The sequence below is a fragment of the Neoarius graeffei genome, chromosome 26 (genome assembly GCF_027579695.1).
Source record: "Neoarius graeffei isolate fNeoGra1 chromosome 26, fNeoGra1.pri, whole genome shotgun sequence".
Lineage (NCBI taxonomy): Eukaryota > Metazoa > Chordata > Actinopteri > Siluriformes > Ariidae > Neoarius > Neoarius graeffei.
In genome coordinates, this window is record NC_083594.1 from 20,898,752 (window position 1) to 20,912,879 (window position 14,128).

A 14,128-nucleotide genomic window follows, 5' to 3' on the forward strand; every position below is an offset into this window, starting at 1 on the left:
CCATTTTATGATGCGCCAAATGTTTTCTATGGGTGAAAGATCTGGACTGCAGGCTGGCCAGTTCAGTACCCGGACCCTTCTTCTACGCAGCCATGATGCTGTAATTGATGCAGTTTGTGGTTTGGCATTGTCATGTTGGAAAATGCAAGGTCTTCCCTGAAAGAGACGTCGTCTGGATGGGAGCATATGTTGCTCTAGAACCTGGATATACCTTTCAGCATTGATGGTGTCTTTCCAGATGTGTAAGCTGCCCATGCCACACACACTAATGCAACCCCATACCATCAGAGATGCAGGCTTCTGAACTGAGCGCTGATAACAACTTGGGTCGTCCTTCTCCTCTTTAGTCCGAATGACACGGCGTCCCTGATTTCCATAAAGAACTTCAAATTTTGATTTGTCTGACCACAGAACACTTTGCCACAGTCCATTTTAAATGAGCCTTGGCCCAGAGAAGACGTCTGCGCTTCTGGATCATGTTTAGATACGGCTTCTTCTTTGAACTATAGAGTTTTAGCTGGCAACGGCGGATGGCACGGTGAATTGTGTTCACAGATAATGTTCTCTGGAAATATTCCTGAGCCCATTTTGTGATTTCCAATACAGAAGCATGCCTGTATGTGATGCAGTGCCATCTAAGGGCCCGAAGATCACGGGCACCCAGTATGGTTTTCCGGCCTTGACCCTTGCGCACAGAGGTTCTTCCAGATTCTCTGAATCTTTTGATGATATTATGCACTGTAGATGATATGTTCAAACTCTTTGCAATTTTACACTGTCGAACTCCTTTCTGATACTGCTCCACTATTTGTTGGTGCAGAATTAGGGGGATTGGTGATCCTCTTCCCGTCTTTACTTCTGAGAGCCGCTGCCACTCCAAGATGCTCTTTTTATACCCAGTCATGTTAATGACCTATTGCCAATTGACCTAATGAGTTGCAATTTGGTCCTCCAGCTGTTCCTTTTTTGTACCTTTAATTTTCCAGCCTCTTATTGCCCCTGTCCCAACTTTTTTGAGATGTGTTGCTGTCATGAAATTTCAAATGAGCCAATATTTGGCATGAAATTTCAAAATGTCTCACTTTCAACATTTGATATGTTGTCTATGTTCTATTGTGAATACAGTATCAGTTTTTGAGATTTGTAAATTATTGCATTCCATTTTTATTTACAATTTGTACTTTGTCCCAACTTTTTTGGAATCGGGGTTGTATTATTATTATACAACTTTCCCAGTCTTTTTTCTCGTTGCACCTGTCCCAATTTTTTTTGACACGTCGCAGGTATCAAATTCAGAATGCGTCTAGATTTACAAAAAAACAAGTTTATCAGTTTGAACGTTAAATTTCTTGTCTTTGTATTATATTCCATTGAATATAGGTTGAAAAGGATCTGAGATCATTGCATTCTGGTTTTATTAATGTTTTACACAACATCCAAGTTTTTTTGGAATCAGGCTACAACATTTCAGTAATTAAACGCAAGGTTTAATCCTTCTCCTTACCAAATGAGTCAGGAGGTTGCTGGGTCTGACCAGAAGGTTTCATGTTCAAGTCCCAGCACTGCCACAGAGCCACTGTTTGGGCTATTGGTCAAGACGGCCTCTGTACATGGAATGGATTCTGCTCTTCGGCTGTGAATAATAAAAGGAAATTTTTCCAATATGGTGGAGTTGATGGGGTTATTTGGGTTCAAGTGATGTTCTCTCTCTCTCTAGGGTCATCTGGTCCCATCTGACGAAATCACGGTGTACTACAGCTCAGAGCCTGCAGGTGATTACCTTGACAAAGTGATCCAGGCTCATTCAGACTTCATCTTTGCCACTACAAAGGCTCCCCTAAAGCTTTATCCCGTTCCCACAAACGCCAGTGTGATCGTCCAAGAGAAAACTCAGGTGCGCTTCCTTACATTTAGTCATCTGATATATTAAAACGTACACTATATGGCCAAAAGTTTGTGCACACCTGACCATTACATCCATGTGTGCTTTGTTGAACATCCCATTCCAGATTTAGTCCTCCTTTACCGTTATAATAATCACTCTTCTGGGAAGGCTTTCCACTAGATTTTGGAGCGTGGCTGGAGGGACCATTCAGTCAGAAGAGCATTCATGAGGAGGGCTGGGGCGCCGACAGGGTTCAGTGGGGTTGAGGTCAGGGTTCTATACAGGCCACTTGAGTTCTTCCATACCAACCTTGGCAAACCAAGCCTATGGCCTCACTTTGTGCACAGAGGCATTGTTATTGTCATGCTGCAACATGTTTGGGCCTCTTAGTTCCAGTGAAGGGACATTGCAATGCTACAGCACACAGACATCCTAGAGAACTGTGCACTTCCAACTTCGTAGGAAGAGTCTGGCAAAGGCCTAAATATGGGTGTGATGTCAGGTGTCCACATACTTTTGGCAACACAGTGTATACGGTGATGTTTCTGATTAGGTTATTGAGTATGATATGCTTGGGTGTAGTTGAAGGGTTCCGACTTGGATTTGACCATCATTAAGGGAGCGGGGGTCTCCATAGTGCCTCTCACTGGCCCTGCATGCGCTTACGTCAACCTCCAAGTCGATCTCAACAACAAACAACAAGGTAAAGACATATACAGTATATGTTGCCCAATATACCCTATTCATCAATGGAAAAGAATGTTCTGGGCAATGCTTCAAAGCACTCCATATTATTATTATTATTTTTTTTTATTTTTTTTTTGCTTTGCAAACACTTTTTTTTTTTCTTCCAGGAAATGTAAATCTAGTTTGTATATAAGAATCCTTCAAACCTTCAATCTGTCCTTCAGTTTATCCTTCAATAAATCTTTCAATACATCCTTCATTAAATGTCAATAAATCATGATATGATGCTTTATTTATATGTTTATTGGATGATACAGTACATTTATGGATAAACTGACACAATTAAAGATATGTTTCAAAAAATCCACCATATATGCCCAATGGCCGTTTCTACCATTTAAGGAAAAAAAAACATCTTAAATGCTTTTATTAGGCCTATCAGGTGAAAATTTAATCCCAATTGCTTGAAACTGCTCTCATTCAATTCAGAATTGAATGCAGAACAACATACTTTTTACAGAATTAAAATATGTTTATCCGTTCTTGAGATATTACAAATCAGAGATTGAAGAAACGGCTTAATTTTTAGAAAACTGCCGTAATATTCTGTATTCGGATCACATGGTCCGAAATGGGCCTCATTAACTAATGAGATCAAATGTTTTTTCCGAATAACTTTTTTTTATTTTTCAAGATATTTACATGGAAATTGTCAGGCACATAGATGAACGTATATTGAATACAAAGTTTGAAAAATTGCTAAAAAACAGTTATGCAAATTAGTATGCAAGTATTATACTAATTAGGTTAAAACATTAAATCGGTGCACTCTCTTCTTCAAAGTTTCACCAAATGGCTTTATTTGTGCAATATAAAGCTGATCTTAACTCTGGTTTATACATCACAGAGAAGGAGAAATCAATGTTAATTATAAAATATGCATAAATAAGCACTGAATGTCATTCACATCTACCGTTCTCTATCAAAATAAAGAAATAAAAGATCATTTCTAATACCCTCTTTGTGCTCTGTAGGCCTTTGTATTTCTAAGTAGGGCCAACTAGTGTTTTATATGAAATAATTATTATTGTTTTGATTAATATTCACAGCTTTCAAGGCGAACCTCGAAAAAACTGCCTGAGCCACATCCAGTAAACAATTCCAATTAATTGAATTGAAATCGACACTCGCGTTTCTGACTTCTGTTTTTTTTTAAATATCATTCCGACCACTAAGATCTCAATAATTTTCATCAAAATAACTACAGTTATATTCTAAAATAGTTATTTATTGACATGAGTCAGTTTGATTTGAAAAAATAAGTAGGTAAAGCTATGAAAACTCACTTCAAAGTCTCCGGTGAAGCATAACATCAAAACTAGCAGATGGAAGATTTTGCTGAATACTTCATCAGAAACAGTGAGAACGAGAGAACATCCCTATAAAAGTTACCAGATTTGATATTCATGAGTAATCCAGTCAGAAACCGATCAGAAGAGAGAGAGCCTGAGCGCTTTCCCGTGACTCAAAAAGCACCGGGAGTTTCCCGACGTCACGCGAGCAGAGAGTTTTTACTCTGTTGTACCAATTTCAACCTGACGTTACTCCCAAAGTACTGAACAGATCTTAACGAGATAAATTTCTTTAGAAAGCAGAGATTATAAGCTTTTTAATGATAGAAAATATTCAAGAGTTAAGCGACGACAGGTTTGGAAACTCAGATGAGCGTCTGCATGCACAATTTTCACAGCACTGCCAGCGAGCGTCTGATATGCCGACTTTTTTAAAAATATTTCAGCTTCAACATCTTAAACGTTTTTTTAAATCTGTTTGCTTTGTTCCCCGGACATCCACCTAAGGCCTTTATTAAAAAATGTTCTGTTTCCGGTCCACCGGCCAGGTGAGTGCCGTTTGTGCGGTTGAAATTTTTTTTTTTAATGCCGTTTTTTCGCCTTTTTTTTTTTTTTAAAGATATTTTTTGGGCTTTTTTCACCTTTATTGGATAGGACAGTGTAGAGACAGGAAATGAGCAGGAGAGAGAGAGAGAGACGGGGAGGGATCGGGAAATGACCTCGGGTCGGAATCGAACCCGGGTCCCCGGATTTATGGTGTGGCGCCTTATCCACCTGAGCCACTACGCCCCCAAGTTTTTTGATATTTTTTTTTGGGTTCATAAATCTAAAATCGAACTTGACATTTCCGCATTCCCAGGGCTTTCTACTAAGGCTCATACTAGCCAGCCATGACAAATAAGTAGCCAGCCGGGGGGGGGGAGTAAACACAAAATAAACTCCTGTGCACGCAGTTCCCAGGATTAAATGTATTTTCCACAGACCATTTATTTATTCGCTTTACTCAAATACAAAGTAAAATGGCAGTAAATCTTCTTTCTTTTCTTGCGTATTGCATCATGAGGCGTTCCTGGCTTGTAAATCTCTTATTTTCGGTGCATGACACATTCACGCAGCTGAGCATGCTATGAATTAACAATGACGACAACGGTCTGCAGTGGCGGCTACACAATTAAACACTCAGCGAACATTTCTCCATTTGTGTATGAAAATACACTCCAACGACTCAGTTTGGTTTCATTTACAACCAGCGGTGTCTTTTGATGCCAGCACTTGAATGAGAGAAGACTGGTTTACCGGAGACAAAATAAGCGTTATCTCTGCTTCTGTTCCCTCCGACGGCCCCGACACACTACTGCCTCCGCCGAGTGCGCGCGCACACACCGCATGTCGGGGCCGCGGATGAGTTACTCTCCCTTGATCAACGAAGTCTGCGGGGAATTTGTGGTTATTATCGGTACAAACAGCGTGAATCACAACTTAAATGAGTGCGGTTCAGTTTGACATTGTCAGTCCGTTAGATAAACATTTAATTTTATTAAAATCGAAAATTAATATTTCGAGCCTGTGGGCTACAAAAATAAGTCATTAAAGTAGCCGGCTGGACTTAATTGTGTAGTCGGCAGCCGGTGCTTGTGGAAAGCCCTACATTCCACGCAGAATATAGAATTGAATCAGCTCTGCGCATGCGCCGTGCGGCACAAAAAAATGGCAGCCACCATGAAGGAAGGAGATCCGGAGTTTTCAAACATTTGCTGAAGTGTGAAATCGCAAAATGGTATTCTAGCGAACAACAAAATAGTAAAGATTCAGAAGAAAAAATCATTCAGTGATCATTTTAATAGTGTAATTTCATCCGAACTAGGCCTAACGCTCGATTTAGAACTACAAAAAGTCCGTGTGTCGGACATTTTAAGTACCTTTGTAAAAGTTTTGCAAATGTTGCAGTCAGCATTTAAAATGCTAACTTAGTTTTTGTACAAGTTTCAGTTGATTAAACCGTCATATTTTATTAAATGTGTCTGCTTTTGTAATAAAAAAGTACTGAAAGAAAAAGCAAACACAGCATTGCGATTTCTTATCCATCCATATATTAAAAAAAAAAATCCCTCCCTCCCGACTGAAAATTTTTTTGCTCACCCGGTGGACAGGAAACGGATTTTTTTTTTAAGGATGGCCTAAAGTTTTGTTTTTTTTTTAAATTCTGATCATGTTATGTGGTGTTCATAATTTGTCGTTGTCTCTGCATGGCTAGTATAAAGGCTAGCTTGTTTTATTTTCTCTCTCAGAAGGAGTGGTTCTGCTGGAAAATCCCAAGGGAGACAACAAACTGGACGTCGAGAAATTTAAGATGGTTTGCCGCAGCATTTTCAAACTCAACAACGGTCCTTTGGCTGTTTTCAGTGAGGCTACTGGTAAGGCAGGCTTTTTTTTTTTCCTCCAGCAAAACCAAAATTATCTACCGTAAACCGGTCATTTTACTGGTCAATTCAACAGTCATGCAGTAACTCACAACATAACGCACAGAAATTGCAGCAAGAGAAATAATGATTGATGAATAACGAATACTGATAATTATTTTCTTGTTTATCAAGGAAAAAAGGAAACGAACGATGGAAATACCAGAAAGAAAGAGTGATGTTTTAGAGTGCGAAATGGAATCGCGTCACTGTGTGATTTATGTGGAATGTGAAGATTTGCACATAATCGATGCAGGTTGTTTAGAACACACTCTTGTGCATGTGCGGACTCTCATCCTTACACACGCCAACGGTGTTCTTCTGAGGACTTTCGTCTAGGGGTGTACTCATGCTCGTTGAGCCGTACCACACCCAAGCACGTTCGATCCCCAAAGTCCGGTTTGTTGTACCGCGCTCGGATGTGGTTTAATTGGACCTTTTGGAGAAGGTGTGCTAGGGCGCGGTTCAGTCGGGCTCGTGCACAGTGTGATCATGAACCATATGGAACTCCAACGCTACAGCATGCATTTTTCAATTTGTTGGAGAGTATTTGGGTTAATAACAGGTCTGGTTCTCACCTTATCGATGACCACGACTTGTCATCGGCGAGTAAAGCTGCATTGTGACGTCAAGCGCACTCGGGAGCAGAACATAAAGCGCAGGGGCGAGAGGACAATTGGTCTTGGGAACGCTACAAGGCAGGCGTCCTAGGGTATACTCACACTTGGACCATCACATGGGGTGAGATATAGAAATATATAATGCATATAAATGATAATGAGCTTCTGGAACACTCAGTACTGCGTCTGTTACCAATTTCAAACAACAGCACAGGGTTTTGGTTGGTTTTTTTTTTTAATTATTTAAGTTTTCAGTTGTGTGGGGGGTTGTTTTTGTTTGTTTGTTTGTTTGTTTTAATATAATGTGTCAGTGTTGTAGTCGAGTCACTAAATCTCGCGTCCGAGTCCAGTCTCGAGTCCCCAGTATTCAAGTTTGAGTCAAGTCCAAGTCATTAAAAAACATCGAGTCGAGTCCGAGAACAAGACTCCAGCCTAGGGTGGTCCCCCAATTTTTTTTTTTTTTTTTTTAGGATTTTGTTACCTTACCTTTTTTTTTTTTTTTTTTTTTTTTTTTTTACATTGCCTAAAAGAAGTTATTGTGCGAAATTTGGTTAAGATTGAACAATGTTTAGAGGTGCCACAAAGCCATTAAAGTTTTCACTCAAAACACAATATAAAATAATGTGGCTTATTAACTGTTTCATATTTAATACAAACAATACAGTAATATAACTTCCTGTGTTCAAAGTAACAATAGCTATTACTTGTCTGTGATTTTCTAAACCCTTCGGTATTATGGTATCTTGTGGAGATAAAAGAACACACTAAGGACTTCCCTAGCAGAAGGAAGCTTTCTCCCAGACAGTTCCTTGGAAGTGGGACCAATTAACCAAACATAATTGTCCTTTCTGGTTTTGTGCTTTGCACCACCGGTACTACTTGTATTACTGTTGCTAGCCATCTGAAAAACATAGAAAGAAAAACATTCACAACTTCATCAGCATATTACGATCAGTGCTCATTGTTTAAGAACCCCTTAGTGCATGAAAGTTAACCTTCTATCAGTCTATAAACTCTTCCTGCCTCTTCTTTTTCATAGAAGTGGCATATTCCCTCTAGAACTGTGACTTTTTGGGGGTTTGAGGTCTTCTCTGCAACAGTCTACGCACCAACTAATGTTAATGGCTTAACCCGATTTGCAACCTCGTGTGGCACCTCTAAATATTAACCAATTTTTCTGAAATTTTGCTTGTTGCCTTCTTTTAGCCTATGTAAAAAAAAAAATGGTAGGGTGGTCGGAATGTTTTGATAAAAAAAATTTTCCCATACATTTCGGGACCACCCTACTCCAGCTGCACCATTTGACGGTGGCTGTTTTAGCGCCATTGGCATTAGTTTGTTCCTGAACATGACGTATGAACAGGTGAATGTGCATTCTCTTTATCAGGGAGTGCGAAGTATTCTGTCAGATGGATGTGAGTGCAGAAGGTGCGTTTACTAATACAAGTGAAGACAGTAAACAATCAAGAACGGCAGGCAAAATCGTAAAACAGTGAAACAGGCAGTAGGTCGAGCGAGGCACAAACAGGCTATCGTAGACTCGGAAGAATCAAAGATGAGAAACAGGAAATCGGGGCTCAGGAAATCAAACAAGGAAATAAGGCTCGGTGATGTGTCAGCAACGCAACTCAATACTTCGCAAAGTCAGTGTGTTTTTATATTGGCGTGCTGATTGCGCCTTAATCCTGTGCAGGTGCGAGTTGTTTACGGTGCGCACTCGAGAGTCCGTTCGGCAAGTGCGCTGTCCAAAGCACGCCCGAGAGTCTATCTGATGCATGCGCCAAGGCGCACAGGTGTGACACTCTTGCACGAAATTAGTATAAAAATGAATGTAGATATAAATATCTTATGCCAAATTACTATGGCATGTTACAAAAAAAAAAAACAAGTCCTCGTCTCCAGTTTATGAGTCCGAATGCAGTTAATGCACGAGTCCGAGTCATCAGTGCTCAAGTCCAAGTCGAATCACGAGTCCTTAAAATTAGGGCACGAGTCGGACTCGAGTACTACAAGCCTGTAATGCGTCAGCTGTACAGTTTTATCAAAAATGCTTTTTAAGGCACAAAGATGGAGGTGTTTTCAGGCCTTTTAGTAGCATCATGTATTAAGGGGCCATTTCGATGGTCCGTTCATGTGCTATGGGAATTATGGTAAATACCAAACGCCGACATGGAAAGCACACATGAACGCCCCCTCTTGTGGTATTTTCCACTGGGCAACTCGTAGAAAATTTTGATACACGAGTTGCTGAGATGAGATGAACTTTAACCTTTTCAGCATGGCGGCGAGCGGTACAAGACTAGCTTATGAACCAAGAAAGAAGTGGTTTTCACCTACGGAAAGCTGACTCTCACCTTTTAAACGAGTCATGTTATGTATATTATATTATTATAATATGTATATTATAGCCTAATACAAAATATTCTGTGGCTGTCCAAAGAACACCAACAATGATCTAGATACTGGCTACTCTCATTGTGGCTACAGCCAAATTTCCAAAAACTGCGTGGCATTCAATGTGTTCAGAAAATCTCGACTTGTCATGATCAGGAAATATTCAGCATTATTTACCTTTTGACTTTTGATAACTCATATTCCTGCTGCAGCTGATGAACAAGGCAATCTATAATTGTTTTAGCCAAATAACAGGCCTGATTCTGAATCTGGTCCACCATCTTTAATTTGTCAACAACAACAAAAGCATGTGAACACAACACACTGGTAAATACCACTTCCCAACTGGAAAATATCATCTTCCCATAGCACATGAACGCAGCATGAAACTCCAATATCTAAAAAACTCCTTGAGCCTAGGTCCTTCAAACTTTTAGGGTAAATACCTGGTACAATGACTCTATGAATGTGGACTCACAGGAAGGTAGCTCAGGTTTAATATAGAATACTGGGTGCTGGATTTTCCTATTTCAGAAATTCATTTTGGGAAAACGAGTGAAAACACCATCACAAATTTTGGATATAATATTAACAGAAACGTGCTCTTCCCACAAATGTCCATTTGGATTTGATACATGGTGTCCTACCTGGAGAATATCACACTGAAGTTGTATTTTAACGTTAATATCCCCGAAACCATTCATTTGATTTGGACCATTTCAGACAGTATATTGCATCTTGTATATGTGAAGCTGTGCATAAAATATCAGTCCCCTGCCTTTAAACTTGTGGTTTCTACAGGTCTTCCAGTCTGCTGCCAGAGATCACGCTGTCAATTTTCTTTTAGGAAATTTAATTTTATTAGCTTTGCCATAGGGCGGCACGGTGGTGTAGTGGTTAGCACTGTCTCCTCACAGCAAGAAGGTCCGGGTTCGAGCCCCGTGGCCGGCGAGGGCCTTTCTGTATGGAGTTTGCTTGTTCTCCCCGTGTCTGCGTGGGTTTCCTCCGGGTGCTCCGGTTTCCCCCACAGTCCAAAGACATGCAGGTTAGGTTAACTGGTGACTCTAAATTGACTGTAGGTGTGAATGTGAGTGTGAATGGTTGTCTGTGTCTATGTGTCAGCCCTGTGATGACCTGGCGACTTGTCCAGGGTGTACCCCGCCTTTCACCCGTAGTCAGCTGGGATAGGCTCCAGCTTGCCTGCGACCCTGTAGAACAGGATAAAGCGGCTAGAGATAATGAGATGAGATGAGCTTTGCCATAGCGAGATGTATATAGTGGATATAAAAAGTGTACACACCGTGTTAAAATGATAGGTTTTTCTGATGTAAAAAAAAATAATAATGAGACCATGATAAATAATTTAAAAACTTTCCCCACCTTTAAATGTGACCTATAACCTGTACAATTCAATTGAAAAAAAAATCTGTTAGGGGGGAAAAAAACGTACAATAAGCTGGTTGCATAAGTGTACACACCCTTAAAATAATACTTTGTTGAAGCACCTTTTGATTTAATTACAGCATTCAGTCTTTTTGGGTCGGAGTCTATCAGCCTGCCACATCTAGTGCATCTCTTGTGCACAGCCCTCTTCAGGTCACCCCACAGGTTTTCAATTGGATTTAGGTCTGGGCTCTGGCTGGGCTGTTCCAAAACGTTTTTGGGGTCATTGTCGTGCTGAAAGATGAAATTCCTCTTCATCTTCAGCTTTCTAGCAGACACCTGAAGGTTTTGGGCCAAAATTGACTGGTATTTAGAACTGTTCATAATTCCCTCCACCTTGACTAAAGCCCCTGTTCCAGCTGAAAAAAAAACACCACCACCAAAACATGATGCTGCCACCACCATGCTTCACCGTGGGGATGGTGTTCTTTTGGTGATGCGCAGTGTTGTTTTTGCACCAAACATACCTTTTGGAATTGTGGCCAAAAAGTTCAACCTTGGTTTTATCAGACCGTAATACATTTTCCCACATGCTTTTGGGAGAGTTGATGTATTTTTTGCAAAATTTAGCTGGGCCTGGATGTTTTTCTTTGACCCTACCTCATAGTCCAGACATATGGAGAATACGGGAGATTGTAGTCGCATGTAGTACACACCCAGTACTTGCCAGAAATTCCTGCAGCTCCTTCAGTGTTGCTGTAGGCCGCTCGGCAGCCTCCCTGACCAGTTTTCCTTTTGTCTTTTCATCAATTTTAGAGGGACGTCCAGTTCTTGGTAATGTCATTGTTGTCTCATATTTTCTCCACTTCTTGATGACTGTCTTCACTGTGCTCCATGGTGTATCTAATGCTGTGGAAATGTTTTTGTCCCCTTCTCCTGACTGATACCTTTCAACAATGAGATCCCTTTAATGCTTTGTAAGCTCTCTGTGAACCCTGGCTTTTGCTGGAGGATGCAACTGAGGAAATGTCTGAACTTTATTTGGGGTTAATCAGAGTCATTTTAATTGATGGCAGGTGTGAACCCAAAAAGACTGAATGCTGTAATTAAATCAAAAGGTGCTTCAACAAAGTATTAGTTTAAGGGTGTGCACACTTATGCAACCAGCTTATTGTATGGTTTTTTTGTTTTTTTCCCCCGAACAGATTTGTTTGTTTTTCAATTGAATTGTACAGGTTATAGATCACATTAAAGGTGGGAAAAGTTTTGAAATTATTTATCGTGGTCTATTTTTTTTTTTTACGTCAGAAAAACCTATCATTTTATGCCTCGGTCACAACCGGCCATACGTGCTCCTACGACAGGTCTACGTGCAAGAAACGCACGGAGGGCGCGCGTGAAATGCACGGAGGGTGCACATGTGACGTGCTGATTTTTGAGCCGTAGACCGGCCACAGAGGTTCTTTGTCATGTCAAACAAACTCTACGGGCGCTTACGTTTTTTTCAGGTTGCAAGACAAACTTATGGCCAACGTGCGTCTTTCTCCACGAACAAAAAAACCGCAGCGATTTGGGAAACGCCAAAAATCGCACGGCCAAAAAATCGTACGTCCGGTTGTGACCTAGGCTTTAACGGGATGTGTATGCTTTTTATATCCACTGCATGCATTATGGCTGGGAAACCACTACAGCTTGCGCCAGTTACAGTGGCCCCATTGTACACTATTTGTGCTAAACTTGAGCTACATTCCTGCAAATCCACATTCATAGATTTGTAGTCCTCAAATATGCCGGTTGAAATTATGGGTTCTCCTGTGGCTGACTGGCATAATACTATTTTGTGAGGGGTGCAGTATTATGCCAGTCACTGAAGAGAATCCATAATTCCCAGTGCCTCTCAGTGCATGGTATATTTGATTGATATCCCTCATCAAAAAATTCCAAACTGAAAGTGTTAAGCTCGAATCTCGGCATAAACTCATTGGAGGCAGCCATGTTTGTTGTTTACGCCAGAGCGACCTTCAACCTGCTATCACCTGCCTCACTAGATATGATCATGATACGTAGATCTACACACCACACAAATGCTCGCGGAGCCACAGCTGTGACTCGAGTCGGCCGTATAGCTTGAAACTGTGACGTCAGTTCATGGTATATCTAGGATGTACCATGACAGACTCGCACCATGTCCATTTTTTATTTTTATTTTGACGTCACGAAATACATTGCGTAATCAACAGTGGAACTATTTTATGTCATGAGAGCCATCCTTGTCCAATCCCTGCACGGAAATATTTTGATGAGGGATATAATACCAGGTATTTACCCTGAAAAAAAAAAAAAAGAAGGACCGAGTTCAAGTCGTTTTCTAGATATTGAAGTTTAAAAATGGACCCTTAATACAGAATGCTAGAAAACGACCTAAACACACCTCCGAATAATGACTGAAGAGACTTGAAATTGCGTATTTTTCCTATGAAGAAGTATATCTTCCCCCGAAAATCAGAGATGGTCATGCGGGAAGTATTTGATGAACTAAACTGGAATGACCCTTCATTTTAACGATAATTTTATTCTTTTATTTAGTGGGCATCATGGCGGTGATGCGGTCTTGTAGTGTTCAGTCCTGAGCTCCGGTTTCTGTCTGTGCGAGTTTTGCATGTTCTTTCCGTGTTTGCATTTATTTTCATCAAATGTCATTGTTTTTGTTGTGAGTTATATTTTTACATATACAGTGGGGCAAAAAAAGTATTTAGTCAGTCACCAATTGTGCAAGTTCTCCCACTTAAAAAGATGAGAGAGGCCTGTAATTTTCATCATAGGTGCACTTCAACTATGAGAGACAGAATGAGAAAAAAAATCCAGAAAATCACATTGTCTGATTTTTAAAGAATTTATTTGCAAATTATGGTGGAAAATAAGTATTTGGTCAATAACAAAAGTTCATCTCAATACTTTGTTATATACCCTTTGTTGGCAATGACAGAGGTCAAACGTTTTCTGTAAGTCTTCACAAGGTTTTCACACACTGCTGCTGGTATTTTGGCCCATTCCTCCATGCAGATCTCCTCTAGAGCAGTGATGTTTTGGGGCTGTCGCTGGGCAACACGGACTTTCAACTCCCTCCAAAGATTTTCTATGGGGTTGAGATCTGGAGACTGGCTAGGCCACTCCAGGACCTTGAAATGCTTCTTACGAAGCCACTCCTTCGTTGCCCGGGCGGTGTGTTTGGGATCATTGTCATGCTGAAAGACCCAGCCACGTTTCATCTTCAATGCCCTTGCTGATGGAAGGAGGTTTTCACTCAAAATCTCACGATACATGGCCCCATTCATTCTTTCCTTTACA

General features: G+C 40.5%; 1 protein-coding gene across 2 annotated transcripts in view; it reads left to right on the forward strand.

Moving 5' to 3' along the window:
* iars1 (isoleucyl-tRNA synthetase 1) overlaps nucleotides 1-14,128 on the forward strand; it is a 307,104-nt gene that overhangs the window by 244,865 nt on the left and 48,111 nt on the right. For both annotated transcript variants that reach the window (XM_060910911.1, XM_060910910.1), the window contains exons 29-31: nucleotides 1,718-1,894; nucleotides 2,468-2,588; nucleotides 6,213-6,338. In XM_060910911.1, the coding sequence (XP_060766894.1) occupies nucleotides 1,718-1,894; nucleotides 2,468-2,588; nucleotides 6,213-6,338 (424 nt within the window). The remainder of the gene's footprint in view (nucleotides 1-1,717; nucleotides 1,895-2,467; nucleotides 2,589-6,212; nucleotides 6,339-14,128) is intronic.